Source organism: Anolis carolinensis, chromosome 2 (assembly GCF_035594765.1).
Source record: "Anolis carolinensis isolate JA03-04 chromosome 2, rAnoCar3.1.pri, whole genome shotgun sequence".
NCBI classification, from domain to species: Eukaryota; Metazoa; Chordata; class Lepidosauria; order Squamata; family Dactyloidae; genus Anolis; species Anolis carolinensis.
In genome coordinates this window covers 243,476,124-243,493,501 of record NC_085842.1, presented here as the reverse complement: position 1 = coordinate 243,493,501, position 17,378 = coordinate 243,476,124, and the positions used below count along the sequence as shown (strand labels likewise).

General features: G+C 39.2%; 2 protein-coding genes across 2 annotated transcripts in view; one reads left to right on the top strand and one right to left on the bottom strand.

Moving 5' to 3' along the window:
- Window positions 1–3,546: 3,546 nt before the first annotated feature.
- tmem252 (transmembrane protein 252) lies at window positions 3,547–9,253 on the top strand. Its single transcript, XM_008103314.3, has 2 exons — window positions 3,547–3,896; window positions 7,659–9,253. The coding sequence occupies exons 1-2, from the start codon at window positions 3,619–3,621 to the stop codon at window positions 7,927–7,929; spliced, it is 549 nt and encodes a 182-aa protein (XP_008101521.3). The 5' UTR covers window positions 3,547–3,618; the 3' UTR covers window positions 7,930–9,253.
- Window positions 9,254–11,273: 2,020 nt separating this feature from the next.
- pgm5 (phosphoglucomutase 5) overlaps window positions 11,274–17,378 on the bottom strand; it is a 65,775-nt gene continuing 59,670 nt past the window's right edge. Inside the window, exon 11 of the mRNA XM_003216486.4 lies at window positions 11,274–14,010. Within this exon, the coding sequence (XP_003216534.1) occupies window positions 13,921–14,010 (90 nt within the window). The 3' untranslated portion in view covers window positions 11,274–13,920. The remainder of the gene's footprint in view (window positions 14,011–17,378) is intronic.

Here is a 17,378-nt window from a genome sequence, read left to right as displayed (position 1 = left end):
CGGGGAGACAGGGCGAAATACAAATAAAGTATATTATAAAGTTTTATTATTTCTTCCATGTCCCATCTTTTTCTCCCTTCCCTCCCTCCTTCTCTCCCTCCCTCCCTCCATCCCTCATATAAAATGACAAAATAAAACATTGTTTCTTGGCATTATTTTTGGATGCAGAATCTGTGGGTATGGAGGACTGAATGTATTGTTATTTCTGCCTGCAAAATAAGATGCCCCAGGAGCTGGCATTTGACCTCCCACTCATCCCCAAAGGTGCTTCTATCTTGTTTTCCAGGGAGCTTAGTGAACAATGTATGAGGCTTACAAGATTTCTGGAATGTTTGGCTGAACACTCAATATAGCCCCATGTGCTTGTCACCACTTGTATTGTCTCCTCCTTCACTGCTCCAATACTTATCCTGTTCTTGACAGCCCTCACTGTTGTTTCAAATTTCAGACCAGGGAGAGGGGGAGATTGCAAGGAGTTTGGGAGGAGAAATCAGGATTAAGCATTTTGCCAGAGATTTGTCCCCTGTAATGAGCTCCTTTTTCTCAATGTACAGAAAAATTTCTGAATAACAGTCCCCAAGATTTCCCACTCTGCATGTGTCCGCAGGGATTTTGGGGAGTTACAGTCAAAAGTCATAATTTTGCCTGGTACTTCCAATTCTTTTGTAAGCTAAAGCATATCTAGAATTTAAAAGACTTTGCTTTAGTTAACTGCAGCTATTTAAGAAATAAAGTTTTCTCTTTTTAATTTGTCATTACTGTATCTTTTAGCTGTCATCCAGAGTGCAAGGGGACAGTAATTTTAAAACTGACTGCAAACCTTAAGAGTATTTTTTTTCTACTGACGTCACTGAAGGTGGTGTTCTCTTGCATACATTTGCTGTTCTTTACGACACTGAGCGCATTCCCGTGTCCTTGACAACTTTATAGAGAGTCACTCTGCGTCATTCATAAGTCGGCACAGAGAGAAGTGAGAACAGCAGAACGAACACTGGCAGAGCTAGGATGAGGGTGATTTATAACAGATTTTACAGTTGGACTGGTAGTTGGGTAATTTTATGTTCTTTCAACTCAATGACCCTGATTTGTGTGTATTCCTCATATACTGGAAGAGAATGTGAATAGGATAATAGCTGCAATGGAAAGTGACCACCAATATCACTGTGGAACCATTTGTGTCTGTAACCTTAGCAGCAAGTTTTGCTGGAGGGGCTTTGGCTTTGGAGATCGAAGTAGTGTCAATGAAATGGACCCAACTGCTAGGTTGGCAACAAGAAGAGCATTTAGTAGTAGACTAGACAATACTGTTGGGTGGATTTAGAATTAGTTAAGCATCAAAACTCAAAGGGTGTTGTTGTGTGTTTTCTGGGCTGTATGACCATGTTCCAGAAGTATTCTCTCCTGACATTTTGCCCACATCTATGGCAGGCATCCTCAGAGGTTGTGAGGTCACAATCTCTGAGGATGCCTGCCATAGATGTGGGTGAAATGACAGGTGAAAGTTTAGAGGGCGTGCTTATCAAGTTTGCATATGACACCAAATTAGGAGGGATAGCTAATTTGGATCAGAATTCAAAATAACATCAATAGATTACAGAGCTGGGACAAAACTAACAAAATGAATTTCAATAAAGAAAAGTGTAAGATACTGTACTTAAACAGACAAAATGAAATGCACAGATACAGAATGGGGGACACCTGGGTTGACAGCAGTATGAATGAAAAAAATCTTGGAGTCTTTGTGGACAGCAATGAGCCAACAATGTGATCCAGCAGCTAAAAAGGCCAATGAGATTTTGGTCTGCATCAAAAGGAGCATAGTGTCTAGGTCAAGGGAAGTCATGGTGCCTCTCTATTCCTCTTTGGTCAGACCTCATCTGGAATACTGCATTCAATTATGCACTCCACAATTTAAGAGAGAAATTGACAAGCTGGAACGTGTCCAGAGGAGGGCGACTAAAATGGTCAAATTCCGGAGACCATATGCTGTGAGGAGCAGCTTAAAGATCTGGATATGTTTAGCCTGCAGAAGAGGAGGCTGAGAGGAGACATGATAGCCATGTATAAATATTTGAAAGGATGTCATAAGGAAGAGGGAGCAGGCTTGTTTTGTGCTGCCCTGGAGTCTAAGACTCAGAGCAATGGGTTCAAATTACAGGAAAGGAGATTCCACCTGAACATTAGGAAGAACTTCCTGACCAAAAAAGCTGTTCAGCAATGGAACTCTCTGCCTTGGAGTGTGGTGGAAGCTCCTTCTTTGGAGGCTTTTAAACAGAGGCTGAGTATTTTGACCATGCTTTTCCTGCATTGCAGGGGGTGGCCTCTTTGAACTCTATGATTCTAAATGGCTTATTCTGTAATAAATAATCCAAAGATGTTGCAGATGAAGATACAGTTTGCAGTGATATTTTTTTCTATCCATGTATTAATTGACCAGACATGGGCAATGTTCAGCCCTTTAGGTGTTTTGGACTTCAACTCTCAAAATTTCTAACAGCCTACTGGTTATTAGGAATTGTGGAAACTGAAGTCCAAAATACCTGGATGGCCAAGGTTTGCCCATGCCTGTAAGAGACTATGAAATAAAAATGAGGTACCAATGGAATTTCCTTGTTTTAAGTTTAAAACATTAAAAAAACAACCTAGGATCTTATCCATTTATATTAATATGCATCCTGTATTTTTTAAGAACTGGATGCATACTGTATCCAGATGAGATGCTTACTGACCCAATCACAGCCAATTCTTAAGGTTTTAAAAATACTGCACTTTGATTCATCACAACACAGAAGGCTGGCTCCATGAGAACACCTGGAGGGCCAAAGTTTGTCCATGCCTGAGCCATTCAAATGCCTCACTACATCACTTTTTAAAAACAATTTCTAATGTTGCACAGGGATGTAGCCTGGAAATCTCCAACTACCATTCCCGCAAGATTTTAGCTGACGGAATTCATACTAATTTTATGATCACACATGAAAATGCCAAGTTAAAACCATATTAAATTTTTAAAGAACATGATTAGAATCCCATGTGAAATTCCTCAGTTTCTGCAACATTTCACAGATTGATTCCAATGGATTACTGGTGGAATGGGACAAGTGTCATGCAATAGGACCCGTTCGGAATCGCATTCGACGTGTCTCAGAAATGGAGTATATCCCAATGTTATAAGGTCCTTATACTTGTAGCACACAAACTCAGAGAGCAATCAGATGTCAAATTTTAATGTGTCGTTTTTCTTTTCCTGGTAAAAGCCTACACAGTGAGAAAGGCTGCCTAGATTCTGGGAAGAGTTTTACGCTTTTGTTCCAGTCCAAACCGCCAGCAGCAGCACAGGCAACAAAGTTTGCAGAGTTTATGCTGGCAGCGAAACGATACAGGAAGTATGTGTTGTCTTTTCCCCAGCAGTGTTTTGATTATAAATTAATCTCTTGAGATATTGTGACTGCTTCAAATGGTTAATGCGTTTGGTTAATGAATACCTGAACAGGTGTCCAGTGAGCACTTTTCTCCATGTGTATAAAAAGCCTTGAAGGAGTTAGACAGGAAAGAGTGCTGATAGAGAAAGAGAGACACCGAGCCAGACAGAATAACTGTCTGGACCCAACTGCAAAGATGTCAAAGAACTTTATCTCCTTCCTCCGCTATTTTGTGCTTCTACTAGGCTTCCTAATTATTTGCTTAGGAGCCTTTTGCATCTCTACTGGTGCCCCTGCCTGCAAGTGCAATAACATGCCCATTGCATATTTTCTGTTGCCCCTGGGGTTCTTCCTTCTCATCTGTGGGATTTTCTGGAGCACTTATCACGAGGCCAGTAAGCACAAGAGCCTATTTCACAGCATTTTGCCTCGACATCCTAGAATTCGGGAGAGCCACATCGATACTGTAGACAGGTATGTCTCCTGTGTTTCAGCTCATAGTTCCACTCTTGGAATTTGTGCAGCTCTTCATCTTAAACATGTCACTATTTCATTGCTTTTCTTACATTTATTTTATTTGTCCAGTCCTTGCTATTTTTAATTCCGATAGCTCTCTAGTTATATCAGTGACTAACCAATAATGATGATGATGATGATGATTCTTCCTCCCCTCCCCCTCCCCCCCCCCCAAAGCGGCTAATACTAAAAACAACACAATATGCAACCATTTCTTATTATGTCCCCCATCACACCAGTCCTTGTTTCCCTGTCTTAATTTAATCCAATATTTGTTAATTTGTCTGAAAAGTGTCTTTTGTCCTCTGTTTCTTCAATTCTAAGATGCACTCCCCCCTATGAACATCTCTAAAATGGGGTGTGTTTTAGAATCACAAGTGCTTTTTCATATTTATAAGTAAAGCTTTTTTCTGTTGGTGGTTCTGAAATCACAATTGATGATGTCTTGGAATTGAAGAAATAAGGTAATTTTATAAAACTGATATCTTAATAAGTTTGTTTCATGTAATGGCTTTTACACCTTTGTACAATAGATTGTTCCAACTTTATTTAGTCTTGTGGATTGAGCTCTATCCATGGGTTGCTCTATTGCTGCTCCCTGGAATGATGTAGGAGGAGACAAAAGGGAATTTGGGAGAATCCCTCCAACACTTCCTTTAGCACAGTGGTTCTCAACCTAGGCTCCTCAGATGTTTTTGGCCTTCAACTCCCAGAAATCCTAACAGGTGGTAAACTGGCTGGGATTTCTGGGAGTTGTAGGCCAAAAACATCTGGGGACCCCAAGATGAGAACCACTGCATGACGCTGGTGAAATCTGATCCAGTGAGCCTCAATCCAGACTAAATTAGTTGTACTATTAAAATTGGTGTGCAAAACTTGCCATGACCAACTTAAAATGTCATTGGCCCACAACTGGCTTATATCAGTATCCCAATACATTCTGCTCCTTTACTTGTACCTTTGCCTTTAATATTGCAGAGCCAATTAATTGCCTTCCATTTATATTTTACAAAATTGACATAGTACAGGTTTCAGTAAGTGAAGAAACAAATTAATATTTTTCCTTGTTGAATGACCAAATGAGAAATATATCATTCATCCTGTATAAAGTCCAAGAAACTATGTTTAGATTTTATAGTGCTTTTCTTTTTGTGTGACCTGTTCTCCCTATCAGCAGCATAACATTACAAGAAAGGTTAAAAAATACCTTTAGGCTAATAAATGCAATAGCAGTTACCTTTCTGTTTTTGAAAGTTTTATAAATTGTGTTGTCGAAGGCTTTCATGGCTGGAATCACTGGGTTGCTGTTAGTTTTCTGGGCTGTATGGACATGTTCCTCATGTTTTGCCTGCATTGATGGCAGGCATCCTCAGAGGTTGTGAGGTATGTTGGAAACTAAGCAAGTGGGGTTTATATATTTGTGGAAGGTCCAGCATGGGAGAAAGAACTCTTGTCTGTTTGAGGTAAGTGTTAGTGTAGCAATTAGCCACTTTGATTAGCACTGAATAGCCTTGCAGTGTCAAAGATTGGCTGCTTGCTCACAAGCATGTGGACAATTTCAGCATAAAGGAGGAAACAATGAAAATGAACAAAATCTGGCTACCAGCATTAAAAAAATACGCAAAAATCAGGACACTAAATAAAAGACAACACTCAAAAGTCAGGGCAATTCCAGACAAGAAACAATCAGGACCAGCTAACACCTCCTAACAAAGGATTCCCTCAGGCGGCAAGCAGCCAGTCTTTGAAGCTGCAAGGCTATTCAGTGCTAATCAGATGGCTAATTGCAACATTAACACTTGCCTCATACAGACAAGAGTTCTCCCATACTGGGCTTTCCACAGATATATAAACCTCACTTGCCTAGTTTTTCAACAGACAGACCTCACAAGCTCTGAGGATGCCTGGCATAATGCAGGTGAAACATCAGGAGAGAATGCTTCTGGAACATAGCCATACAACCCAGTTCTATAAATTGTTGAATTTAGGCAAAAATTGTCTTACTTTATTCCTACAGTTACTGGGGGGGGGGGGAGGAATCTGATCTATACCTAAGAATTCATTTAATTTTATTTCTCTCCTTTAAAAATCTGGCTTCTCTATTTCTGGACAACATTCTCTGTTACAGATAGTATTTTGTCAAGTTCAGTGCTATAGCAATATGGCCTTGAGACAGAAAAATTAAATTAAGTTCCTAGTTCAGCAAAAAAAAAATGTCTCAGATGACTAACTCTCACTATTATTATGAGCACAGAGAGACTCTGGATGCTCTTCAGATGAAGCATAGCCTTCAAAATGTGAAAAAACAGCACCTGATTGGCAATATTTTAAGAAGCTATATATCTTCCAGAGCACATACAGTTTGCTTTCATTTATTAAGCAAACACCTTCATGATGGAAATGATTAAAAGATTGCTTATGACAATGCAGCACACATCCTAATTAGCCAGAGTGCAACTATTGAAGGATTCTGAGTGGCAAAATTCATTCCAGAATATTGTACATTCTAAAGTAGAATCGTAGTCTTTTAAGTATATTAATAGTATAATGCATGCAGCCAATATGGTTCTGGATTATTTTTTTCAATCAGGTTCTTGAAACAGTAGACTTCATATTGTCCAGGCAGTGCTCAACAAAAGCTAGAGCTCTTATTTGCACATCTGCCGTTTATACTTCTGTGTCAATGTCTCAGCCATTCTTAGAAGTGAAGGCGGATGCTCTCACAAGTAAGAGTTTCGGGATGTCAAAGTGGCCTCTTGCCTGGTAAAGTTTGTCAATGGGCCATGGATACAAATGTCACTTCCTGTTCTGTTGTGGTAACAGCATCATAAACACTCCCAATTGGCAAAGTAGCAGCTCTATAAATACAACACCACATGGAACCTAGTTAGATAAGCAAAAATATTTAACACGGAGACTGCTTGTAGCCTGCCCTGCTCAATAAATCAGATTAGACAGACTGCAGGATTCTAATAGAAGACAGGGATACAAAAACTGGGCACAATCCTTCCTTGTCCAAATCTTATCTCACTGTCAGTGGTAGACATATCAAAATGTAAAAGAGTTGCAAAGGTCTGTGCACAAAAACTATTACCCAAATATTCTACACCTGCCCTTCCAACTTTCCATAAATGTAGGCCATACTTGGCTCCCAGATCAATAAATGTGTTTGTGAGGGATTCTGAAAACTGCCCAGAATATACATCATCTTCTGTGATTTTGAAAGCTAAGCAGACAGACCCACTTAGAAGTGCATCCACATAGCAGAATGAATGCAGTCGAACACTACTTTAGCTGCCAAGGCTCAATGCTACAGAATTTTGGGTGTTATCGTTTGGTGAGGCATCAGCCTTCTTTGGCAGAGAAAGCTGAAGACCTTGTTAAACTACAATTCCCATGATTCCATCACATTGAGACCTGGTAATTAAAGTGGTGTCCAACTACATTCATTGTGCAATGTAGATGCACCCTAGCACAGACCATCTAGTAATACCAGATGGGGATAGGAAACAATTCTGCTTGGAACCCAAGACCTGTTGACTGGTCTAGATAGATCAATGATTTAAATAGTCTCTCAATACAAGGTGTCTTCCTATGTATTGCTGCTTGAATTTTGAAGAGAAAGGAGAATGTGGTCGCAATATGCAGGAACTGAAATCCAAAGCAGATCTGTTGTCATCCATTCAAACCATTTGTGTTTTTGTCTTGTGTCATTTGCAGGCCTGACTTCTATCCTCCTTCTTATGAGGACAGCACTGATCCTGAGAAGCAGACGTATCCGCTGCCGGTCAACCCACTGGAAAGAGAGAAGGAGGCTTACAATATACCTCCACCACTGTACACAGAGAGCAGCCTTGAATTCATTGAAGAAGTGAGTGCTCAGGATGAACAGCCGCCTTCATATGAAGCATCCCTGAGGCATCAAGTTGCTGAGCCTGATTCGGTCCAGGAAGAGATGCCTAAGGCACTTGGGTCAGAGACCAGCTGCTAATGAAGGCTTGAGGAGGACACGAAATAGTGTCTGTTGTTCTGGAAGACAGTTCGCAGTCATGGCATTGTGTGCAAAGTGCTGTTGAAGAGGACAGGTCTCCTCTCTCCGTGTGCATTAAGTGCCAGGGGAGCCCTTTGGGTAGCACTCAGTGACTGGCAGTGTTGCAATTAGAAAGGTTATTTCAGAATTCATGTGGCAATTTCAACCAGGAATACAGCCTGGTGTTGCTAAGGCTTTGACTGATGTCACTGGGTTAAAAACAGTATTGCTGCCTGCTTTGGATCTCCTTGTTTACACTGTTGTGGCTTGCTTCACTCTGCCTGCTTTAAGAAAACGTAGCAAGAACCAGTATCATTTTGCAAAGAGCAGAGCAGCAAATGTTCAGACCTAGAGAATGAAAAAAAGAGATCCCAATAATGAGTGACGGAAGCATATACACACAGACGTACTTAGTGAGATCAGTTATGCTATTGCTGTAGGGAATAACTTTATCCTTCCCTTGGCATTTACAAAGAGGATGGGAGGCATTTTTCCAAAGATAAACTCTTGAGCTGCCTTAATTGCTTTGCAAGTATTTCTGCGTACAAAAGGGTAAATACATCTTGGCAACAGGGAGCCAATTGTGCTGATTAAATAACACTAAGCCTTGACTGTACTAAGCAGGCGAATTTTACAGCTCAGGTAAACAAAGATTTTGTTTTAAACGCAAGTGGTTCCACTAAAATAGAAAACCAAGCAACATGGATGTAGAATGTTTAGGTTGTAGGTTGGTTTGACTTTATTTTGTATTTAATTATTGGGTGGCATTTTTGTGCAATACATATATATGGTGACCCTCAGTGACACAACATGTGGACAAAGTGTTGTTTAGGATGAAATATGATGGTGAGAACAGTTCTTTGAGTAGTCCTTTTGAAAAAAAAAGTTGGTATTAATAATGTCATTTTCCCATTATGTACCCAATTATTGGTTTCAGACCCAACCTGATAAATGTATATGTATATCAAACTTGATAAATGTCACTCCACTAGACATGGAGCTCTTAAGACACTTGAAATATAGGATTACTAGCATTGATGCATCTGATGTCCATATGTGTTATCTGTTTACGTATCCCGTGGAGTTTTGACATCCGCTTCCTTTGTTTTTTGTTAGTAATAGCAAACAGAGGGATAGGAATTATTTTCATGAATTATCTAACTGCATTTTGTAATGTAATCTATAATCTAACAGACAGTTATTTTGTGTTTATACACTGTTATGAAACTATTTGGTTTACATACTGCATTGCACTTTCTTATAATAAAGTTTTGTATTGAAAACAGTTTCAGAGACATTTGTTATTTTTAATAAAGGGGAAGAACATTTGTTTCCGTATTATACACCAAAGAAGATCCAATGCTGAATGCAATGCATTAGAGTTGAACAAGGTGCTTCATGGTTGAACAGAAAATCCCACAAAAGGCACATCCTTGTCATACTTTTTTTCCATGCATCATTATCATATGAGGACTCTTCTTCCCACATTTTAAAATTTTCAAGGAATTCAAGGCTTGGGTTGCTGTGAGTTTTCTGGGGTATATTCCAGAAGCATTCTCTCCTGATGTTTCGCCCACATCTATGGCAGGCATCTTCAGAGGTTATGAGATCCAGGGTGGAAGAATGAACTCATCTGTTTCAGACAAGTGTGAATGTTGCAATTGGCCAGCTTGATTAACATTGAATAGCCTTGCAGCTTCAAAGCCTGCCTGCTTCTTGCCTGGGGGAATCCTTTGTTGGGAGCCTTGAAAAGTAAGGAGTTCAAGGCTTCCTTACTTTTCTCAACATTCCTGTGCAGAACAATTAAAGAATTTTTCTGGAGAGTTTTACTCCAGATCAATCATCTTACTATTTTCTATATAGTAGTAATCAATATAAAGTTAAGGTTCTTCATTTTATTTATCCTTAAGTGAATATGATAAATTAGGTTATATTACGAGCCAGCAATATTCACAGTAAACATTCAATTTGAGCACAGTTCTTATACTGCAATCCTTAAAAGCAAACCCAACAAATTTGTTCCTAAGCTACATTGTTAATTAAAATATCCTCAAAACGGTTACATTTTTAAAAATCATTACTTTGGCAAGAAATGAATGAACGGTAAAACTACTTTTGCTTAAGAAACTTGTGGAACGCACGTCCTAAAATAATGACTCCTTCTCTATCATTTTCTAAGCTGCAGAACAAAAACCACTTTTGAAATAGGGAGGTTCTTGAACTGCAGTTCACATGGTGCCATGAATGCCTTATGTTTACAGCAATATGCAAGATTGTTTAAAAGCAAAACTTTGGATGCTGATTCCTTTTTTGGAAACTTGCCTTGAAATTTTTATGTACCTTGGAACCCTCCCCACTCAGTTTCTCAGAAAATTAGAATGCACGGAAGAATAGGATTCCTACAGTAAGCCATGGGAACACAGGCATGACTTTGCTTTGGTTCAGTGAACTGTCCACTCAGCTTGTTTATCCTTTGCATTCAACCATGAAGTTAGTTCTGATGCATGGACTGACTGACACCAACATCCACTGCTTAGAGCATTTTCAAGGGTGGCCTGATCCAACTATGTCAAGATTAATAAGCTTCGAACTATCCAAGCATTTTACAGCATTCCAGTTTGATGCCTTCATGCCATGAGTCAAAGCCACATACCTTGTAAGAAAGAGGAAACAATACACAATACTCATCCCCTGAATTGGTTCCTTATAAGAAGCAGCAAAAAGATGGTTAAGAATACTATGTGGTTTTAATTTTTGAAAAAAATTATAAAGGTCTCTCAAGTTTTATTCAGCATTCAGCTTTTTCTGTCCCCTGTCATTGTAATAAAGCCATAACAACTAGTGAGACTGGGGCACCTCTTCTGAGGTCCCATCTGAACTGCCATTTTTTTTTTCGTGTCAGAAGCGACTTGAGAAACTGCAAGTCACTTTTGGTGTGAGTGAACTGGCCATGGGCAAGGATATTGCCCAGGGGACACCTGATTGTTTGATGTTTTGCCATCCTTGTGGGAGGCTTCTCTCATGTCTTCGCATGGGGAGCTGGTGCTGACAGAGGGAGCTCACCCACTCTCCCCGGATTCGAACCGCCGACCTGCCAGTCAGCAGTCCTCCTGCACTGGACTGAATAGCAGTGTAAACTCATATAATCCAGTTCAAGCAGTTAATCTGCATTCTGAAACTGGATTATATAGCCGTGTAGATCTAGTCTCAGAAAGGGAAAAAATATTGCTTACAAATCGGTTGCTCTGTGTGTGGATATGTGTGTGCATGTACTAGTATTATATGAAAATGATCCAGAAAACCCATTTTGATTTACAGAAAAGAGTTGTTTAATAAAATTTCAGCAAAAGTGAAGAAATGCTCAGTGCCCCATTTACTTAGACACACATTTTTAGAAGTCTTGTTTTATTAGGGTATGCCATATCCTATCATCAGCAATTTCATGCAAGGCAGAAGATTGACACTGCACTGTACTACATGTCATAGCAAATTTCAGCCATTCTCAAAAGGAAACCAGATCAGCTTCTTAAAGCAAAAGGCTACTGTGTGATTGCACTTAAGAGGAAAAGTTGGCCACTGCAATAGATGCTACAATGCTACACGTGTCAGATTGCACAAATGCCATTTCAACAAATGCTGTTCCCAAGGAAGAATAGCACTCAAATGAGTCACATGCACAAGGAGTTCTCATTGTGTCAGTGCTCTGTGCCATCCTTGGAACCAAACTATTCCTTCAGAGGCACAAGCACCATTTGTTGTGCCCAGGCATTCACTGAGCCACCTTTTCTCCTCGGTTTCATTTGTCCGATGATGACTCATTCTATGACCTTCTGATAAAGTATCTGGTAAGCTTTCAGACAGCTAAGTGAATTAGAAAAAAAGTGAAACATCATTCAATTAATTATACATTCACAGGCACCTTTTCTATTGTTAGCTGCCTAGTCTTCACTTTCCACAGAAAAAACACTCAAGAGGTACAGCACCTCTTTCTGTCACAGCAAGGTTGAAGTTCCTTGAACCAAAGTTATATGAAAATGAAAAGTATAATGCATTTCGCTGGTTAATTAATGCACTCCAAATGAAACCGCTTAAGGCTACAGATTGCTGACCATTTCTGACCCATCCCCTTTAAGGTGTGAAAAGAAAGGAATCAGGCTACTGCGCTGTTGTAAGTGGATGGAAAAAGTTTAGGATCTTCACTGATTGTTCCACAATTCTTTTTAGCACCACTAGTCTATGTGGAAACAACTCAAAGAAAGTGCCACATCGTTCTGTGCTGGTCATTTATTCTAGTGATGTTGAGTAATATTGTTGGACTCATTTGAAAAAAACCCCACCCACACACTATAATTGTAAATGGATAATAACCTCTTAACCATCAACCTGTGAACTCAAAACTTAATGCTTGAAATATCACTAAAGGTTGGCATTGAGTCCCCACGCACTTAAGGAATTGGAGGACAGTGCCATTTTACACTCCGCATCCTGGTGAAAAAGCTGTGCAATAAATAAACACTTCCCAGGGAGGCTTTTTCTAGCATATTCTTCTGAATTCACAGTTTAGCTTTTCAAAGGAGCCAGGGAGCACTTCCAATAGAAATGCCTGACCCTGCCATGGCCATGCATCCCAAAGAAGAGGAGCACAAGTTCATGGTAAGATACCATTTGCTAAGGCTTTGACCTCAAATTCATAACACCACTTTTGTTTTTTTTAAAGAAAGGGGGACAGTCAAGGCCATCTCCCTCCAAAAGGAGTTAAATTAACAAAAGACATGGCTCTCTGCCAAAGCAGCTGAAATAGCTTGATACTAAAAGAAATTCTCCTTTAACATTGTCCTTAATAAAATAGATAGCTCTTTTAAATTAAAACTGTACAAAGTCAAGATTCAGAAAGGGGTTAAGTGGGAAAAATTCACTGCAAGCACATAGGCCACATGTGCAGAGCATTTGTGCTGGTGGTGGATGTGTGAATAATACAGCATACAAAAGCAGAAAATGGAAACTGTTTGCCAAAGAATTGGCTGCATGTTGATTTAAAATGTCTTCTTATATGGCGAAATCTTTATATAAAGCATGCAAGAACATAGTTTATTCCAGGATTCAGCTGATATAGAAAACAGCATTTATTATTTGTGCAACTTTGACTAGATGCTTAAGATGACTGTTGCCAATATGCTCTGGAAATCATGATCTGTTCAATAAAATCTCATTATAAAGCTTCATTGTGTGGATTCAGAAAAAAAATTCCACTGAGTTTAATATTAATTAAATATGCAGAGGATCAAGTGACATAACCAAAACTAGTAGAGGTTACGTTACTTATCCTTGCAATTTTTGTACCTGAGCCATATTGCTTTGACAGCCTACTAATATTAATATTTTAATATTAAGGAAACATTTGTGGCATTTTGAGTGGCTTAGGCAACCTCTCAAGAAATGAACTCTATGTTTTGCCGGAGTGATCATAAGTCTGCTACACTTTAAGTTAAAAACCATGACTGCCCCTTATGATCAAATTTGGTAACAATATGGTACAGAATTTATTCTGTTTCTGACCTTTTTGAAAGCATTATTTCACAATTTCAAACTTACATTTGAATTATAATTGAGATTCTAAAATACAATCACTAAGAAACTGCAAATTGTAACCAAGTCCCAAAAGTGGAGAATGTAGCTGACAGAACATAATATTAGAATAGATATAAAGGAAGTTTTTTCTCTTTGGTTAATTTTGTGTATAATAATATAATGAAGCCATAGTATGGACATAAGTGCATTACTGTCTTAGCAGAAGAATAAAACCAAATACAATCAGCATTTAATTTTGTGTCCCCCCGAATTGCTCTTAAACCCTTAAAATAATATAAGGCACAAACAGCTGACAGGTTGTAACAACGTCTTCTTTCTCTCATCCTGTTAATCTTGGCCCTGGGTTATTGATCTTCCTGTGGTTCAAGTGATGACTGTTGGGCCTTTACGACCTGTCCTCTCGTGAATCTGAGATATTTTCAATGCAATTGCTATGAGAGGACTCAGTACAGCCTAGAAGAAAAAGAACAATAAAAGGATTTTAAATAAGATAAAGTAAGATGAATAATAACTTTTTTTTCCAAAGAAGATAATTTAAATAAGAGGTGGCAGCTGTGTATTTAAAAAAGAAATGTATTAATAGAAACACTGATGTGTACATACAGTTGGCCCTCATTCGTAATTACTTTCATGTTAACATGCAAAGAGTTGCACTGTTAGGATTTTCAATCTGTTTAATCCCAAAATGGGAAGTATTTGAATTACAGTAGAGTCTCACTTATCCAACATAAACGGGCCGGCAGAATGTTGGATAAGCGAATATGTTGGATAATAAGGAGGGATTAAGGAAAAGCCTATTAAATATCAAATTAGGTTATGATTTTACAAATTAAGCACTAAAACATCATGTTATACAACAAATTTGACAGAAAAAGTAGTTCAATACGCAGTAATGCTATGTAGTAATTACTGTATTTACGAATTTAGCACCAAAATATCACAATGTTTTGAAAACATTGACTACAAAAATGGTTTGGAAAATCCAGAATGTTGGATAAGCAAGTGAGACTCTACTGTATTATTGAATTATGACTATAGATATGAAATGGCATACCTAGCACAGTTCACTTCAAAACCTGGAAAGGATGTTTCATAGCAAAACAATAGCCAAGAACAACATGTGTATGTCACCACAAACACAATTTAGACTGCTTATAAGTTACCTATATTTATTTGTTCAGGCTCCATTGGGGACTAGGAATATTGTGCATGTTTTATCCTGCTACTTGACTGCCAGAACCACAGCCCTAGTATAGAAAGTATTGGCTATGGTCTTAAAATTCAAGTTGATATCCAATGGGAATCAATGTGGTACACAAATGAGGGGAGTGTTGAAAAAGCATCCTCTTTTTTATTATGTTTTTTATTCCACAAAGATATAGTGTGTGGCATGTTTAGGGATTTCATGCACGTAACAATGTGTGGCTTGTAGTCATGGGCCCGGTTACCATCTCATCTTTTCAATTCGTGTTTCCGTACCATTTTGTTCATTCAGAACGTAAATATCAGTGAGATGAAAGGAAAGTGGAAACAGTTGAGAGGGACGTGGGTTTAAAAAGAAATTTTCAAAGATACTTGTAATGGCTATAAGTCCCATATGTTTTGATTGACCTAAGTTGCAAAAGGCCTATGTTTGAGGAAGGCCTGCGCTTGAGAGAAAATGCTGATGTTTGGGAAAAGAGTTGTTCCAGAGAAAAGAAGTTACTTTCAAATAATAACAATACATCAAGTCAGAACCGGTTCCCATACGATTTCGAGCATATACTTGTAACAAGTCAGGGTCAATAACATGAAAGCACCATTGTCTAAAGAATTACATGTTGTTACAACATAGAAAACCAATGGGATTGCATGATGGTTAAGATGCTTGTGACATAGACAACATTAGACAAATGGGATAAATGATCTTTGTAAGCCAATAAGGATATGCTTGATAACTTCTGTGAGGTGATAAAAACCTTGCAACCATTTTGGAAATTTGGACAAATCCTTTGATTGCATGTATGCATGTTTTTGTCTCATTGCTATGGCCACGCAATAAATAGTTCTTTTGCAGTTTGAAGATCCAACTTTTGTGGTGTTTTTCCTCGCCCTCTTCATAGAAAAGGGGCCTCCTGCTTTTCACTTTGGATTAAGAGGAGTATTTTTACATCTTTTACGTCCTTGCCCCTTTACAGTAACCGTTTGTTTGGCTGATTTTTGGCGCTCTGTTGCAGGCCTTGGCAGGCACAGGTGCTTTGGGCCTGCTTGCCCCCCCCCCCCACACACACACTATCTTTCCAAGGAAGGGCCTACAGCCTGACTGGGCCTACAGCCGAGCACCAAGCACCGAGAGAAAGCCCTGGCAGACCCTGGCACTTTGCCGCCAATGGGCTGAAAATATTCATTTTCTTGGACCTTGGACAGAGAAGCTCATTCAGAAAGGTGTCAATTTTTAGTTCTCGAAAACTAAAATGAGGCCTTACAAATGAAACCAACAGGAAAGGATAGTTATTCTAGACAAATGCACAAGACTAGTGGCTTATATAATGAACATCTTTGTCTGCAAATCCCCTATTAACCCTAGCCATGTGTTGTCTTTAAATTCTGTCACCACTGGAATACCCCAGCTTTATTCATATACACAGTCTAAGCAAATGAGAATGGGGAGGTTTTAATACTATCGTCTTGATATATTTAAATTCAAACACATACCTGTCATCAATTATCCACCTAACCACATTGCCTACTGACTAACACTGGGAACAGCTGAAAAAAGGCCAATCTTCAGCTGTTTCCAGTGTGAGTCAACCAGGGTAGAGACACACACATCAGCTTAGGAAGCTGCCTGTATTAAAAAAACCCTCCAAAATCAGGAAAGTAAATAAAGAACAATACTGAGAAGACAGGGGAATTCCAGATAAGAAACAATCAGGGCCAGCTAACACCTCCCAACAAAGGATTCCCCCAGGTAGGAATCAGCCAGGCTTTGAAGCTGCAAGGCTATTCAATGCTAATCAAGCTAACCAATTGCAATATTCACACTTGTTTCAGACAGACAAGAGTTCTTTCTCCCACCCTGGACCTTCTAAAGATATATAAACCCCACTTGCCTAGTTTCCAACAGACCTCACAACCTCTGAGGACGCCTGCCATAGATGTGGGAGAAACGTCAGGAGAGAATGCTTCTGGAACATGCCCACTTCCCCTCTGTCAGGCAACTCAGTAACTTTCTTTCTTTCTTTCTTTCTTTATTTTTTGCCAGCCATTTCTATCCACAATCTCTCTCTTCCCACCAGCTTTGATCTCTCTCTGATTCTATGCATTCTGTCATTTCACAGATCAAAACTCTGTGGCCAAGCAGCATCAGAATGTAGTCAAGATAGCACCCTGTACCATCTGCCAAATGGTAATAATTCCAAAATGGTAATAATTTTTAAAAGTAATATACTGGGTGAGATGGAGCCTTAAGAATGTTCTTAAGGCTGTAGAGAGGGCAACCAATGATTCTCTATGCGGTAGTGCATTCCTATCTGCCCCTGTGGAGTTACCAAACCATGCGCAGAGGCAGGTTAAGACACTCTCTATAGCACTGCGGTGGAAAGTCGCAGCAGTTTTTCATTCAGTAGTTGGTTCCTTAGAAATCTCAGATTGTGCAATCTCTGCTGAGCCCCCTTAACCAATTCTGCCATATGAACGCCCCAGATCAGATCCTCCTTAAGGGTGACACCCAGGAACTTAAAACTGGCCACCAACTCCACTTGGTCTCCATTTATGACCAAGGGCTGAATTTCTGGTCTATTCTTTATGTACTTCACTATGAGCTCCTTAGTCTTGTTGGT

Excerpts from the sequence above, each read along its gene's own strand:
- tmem252 (XM_008103314.3), top strand. The coding sequence starts at position 3,619 with ATGTCAAAGAACTTTATCTCCTTCCTCCGCTATTTTGTGCTTCTACTA. Across the intron at positions 3,897-7,658 it reads CACATCGATACTGTAGACAG|GCCTGACTTCTATCCTCCTT; the intron begins GTATGTCTCCTG and ends TGTCATTTGCAG.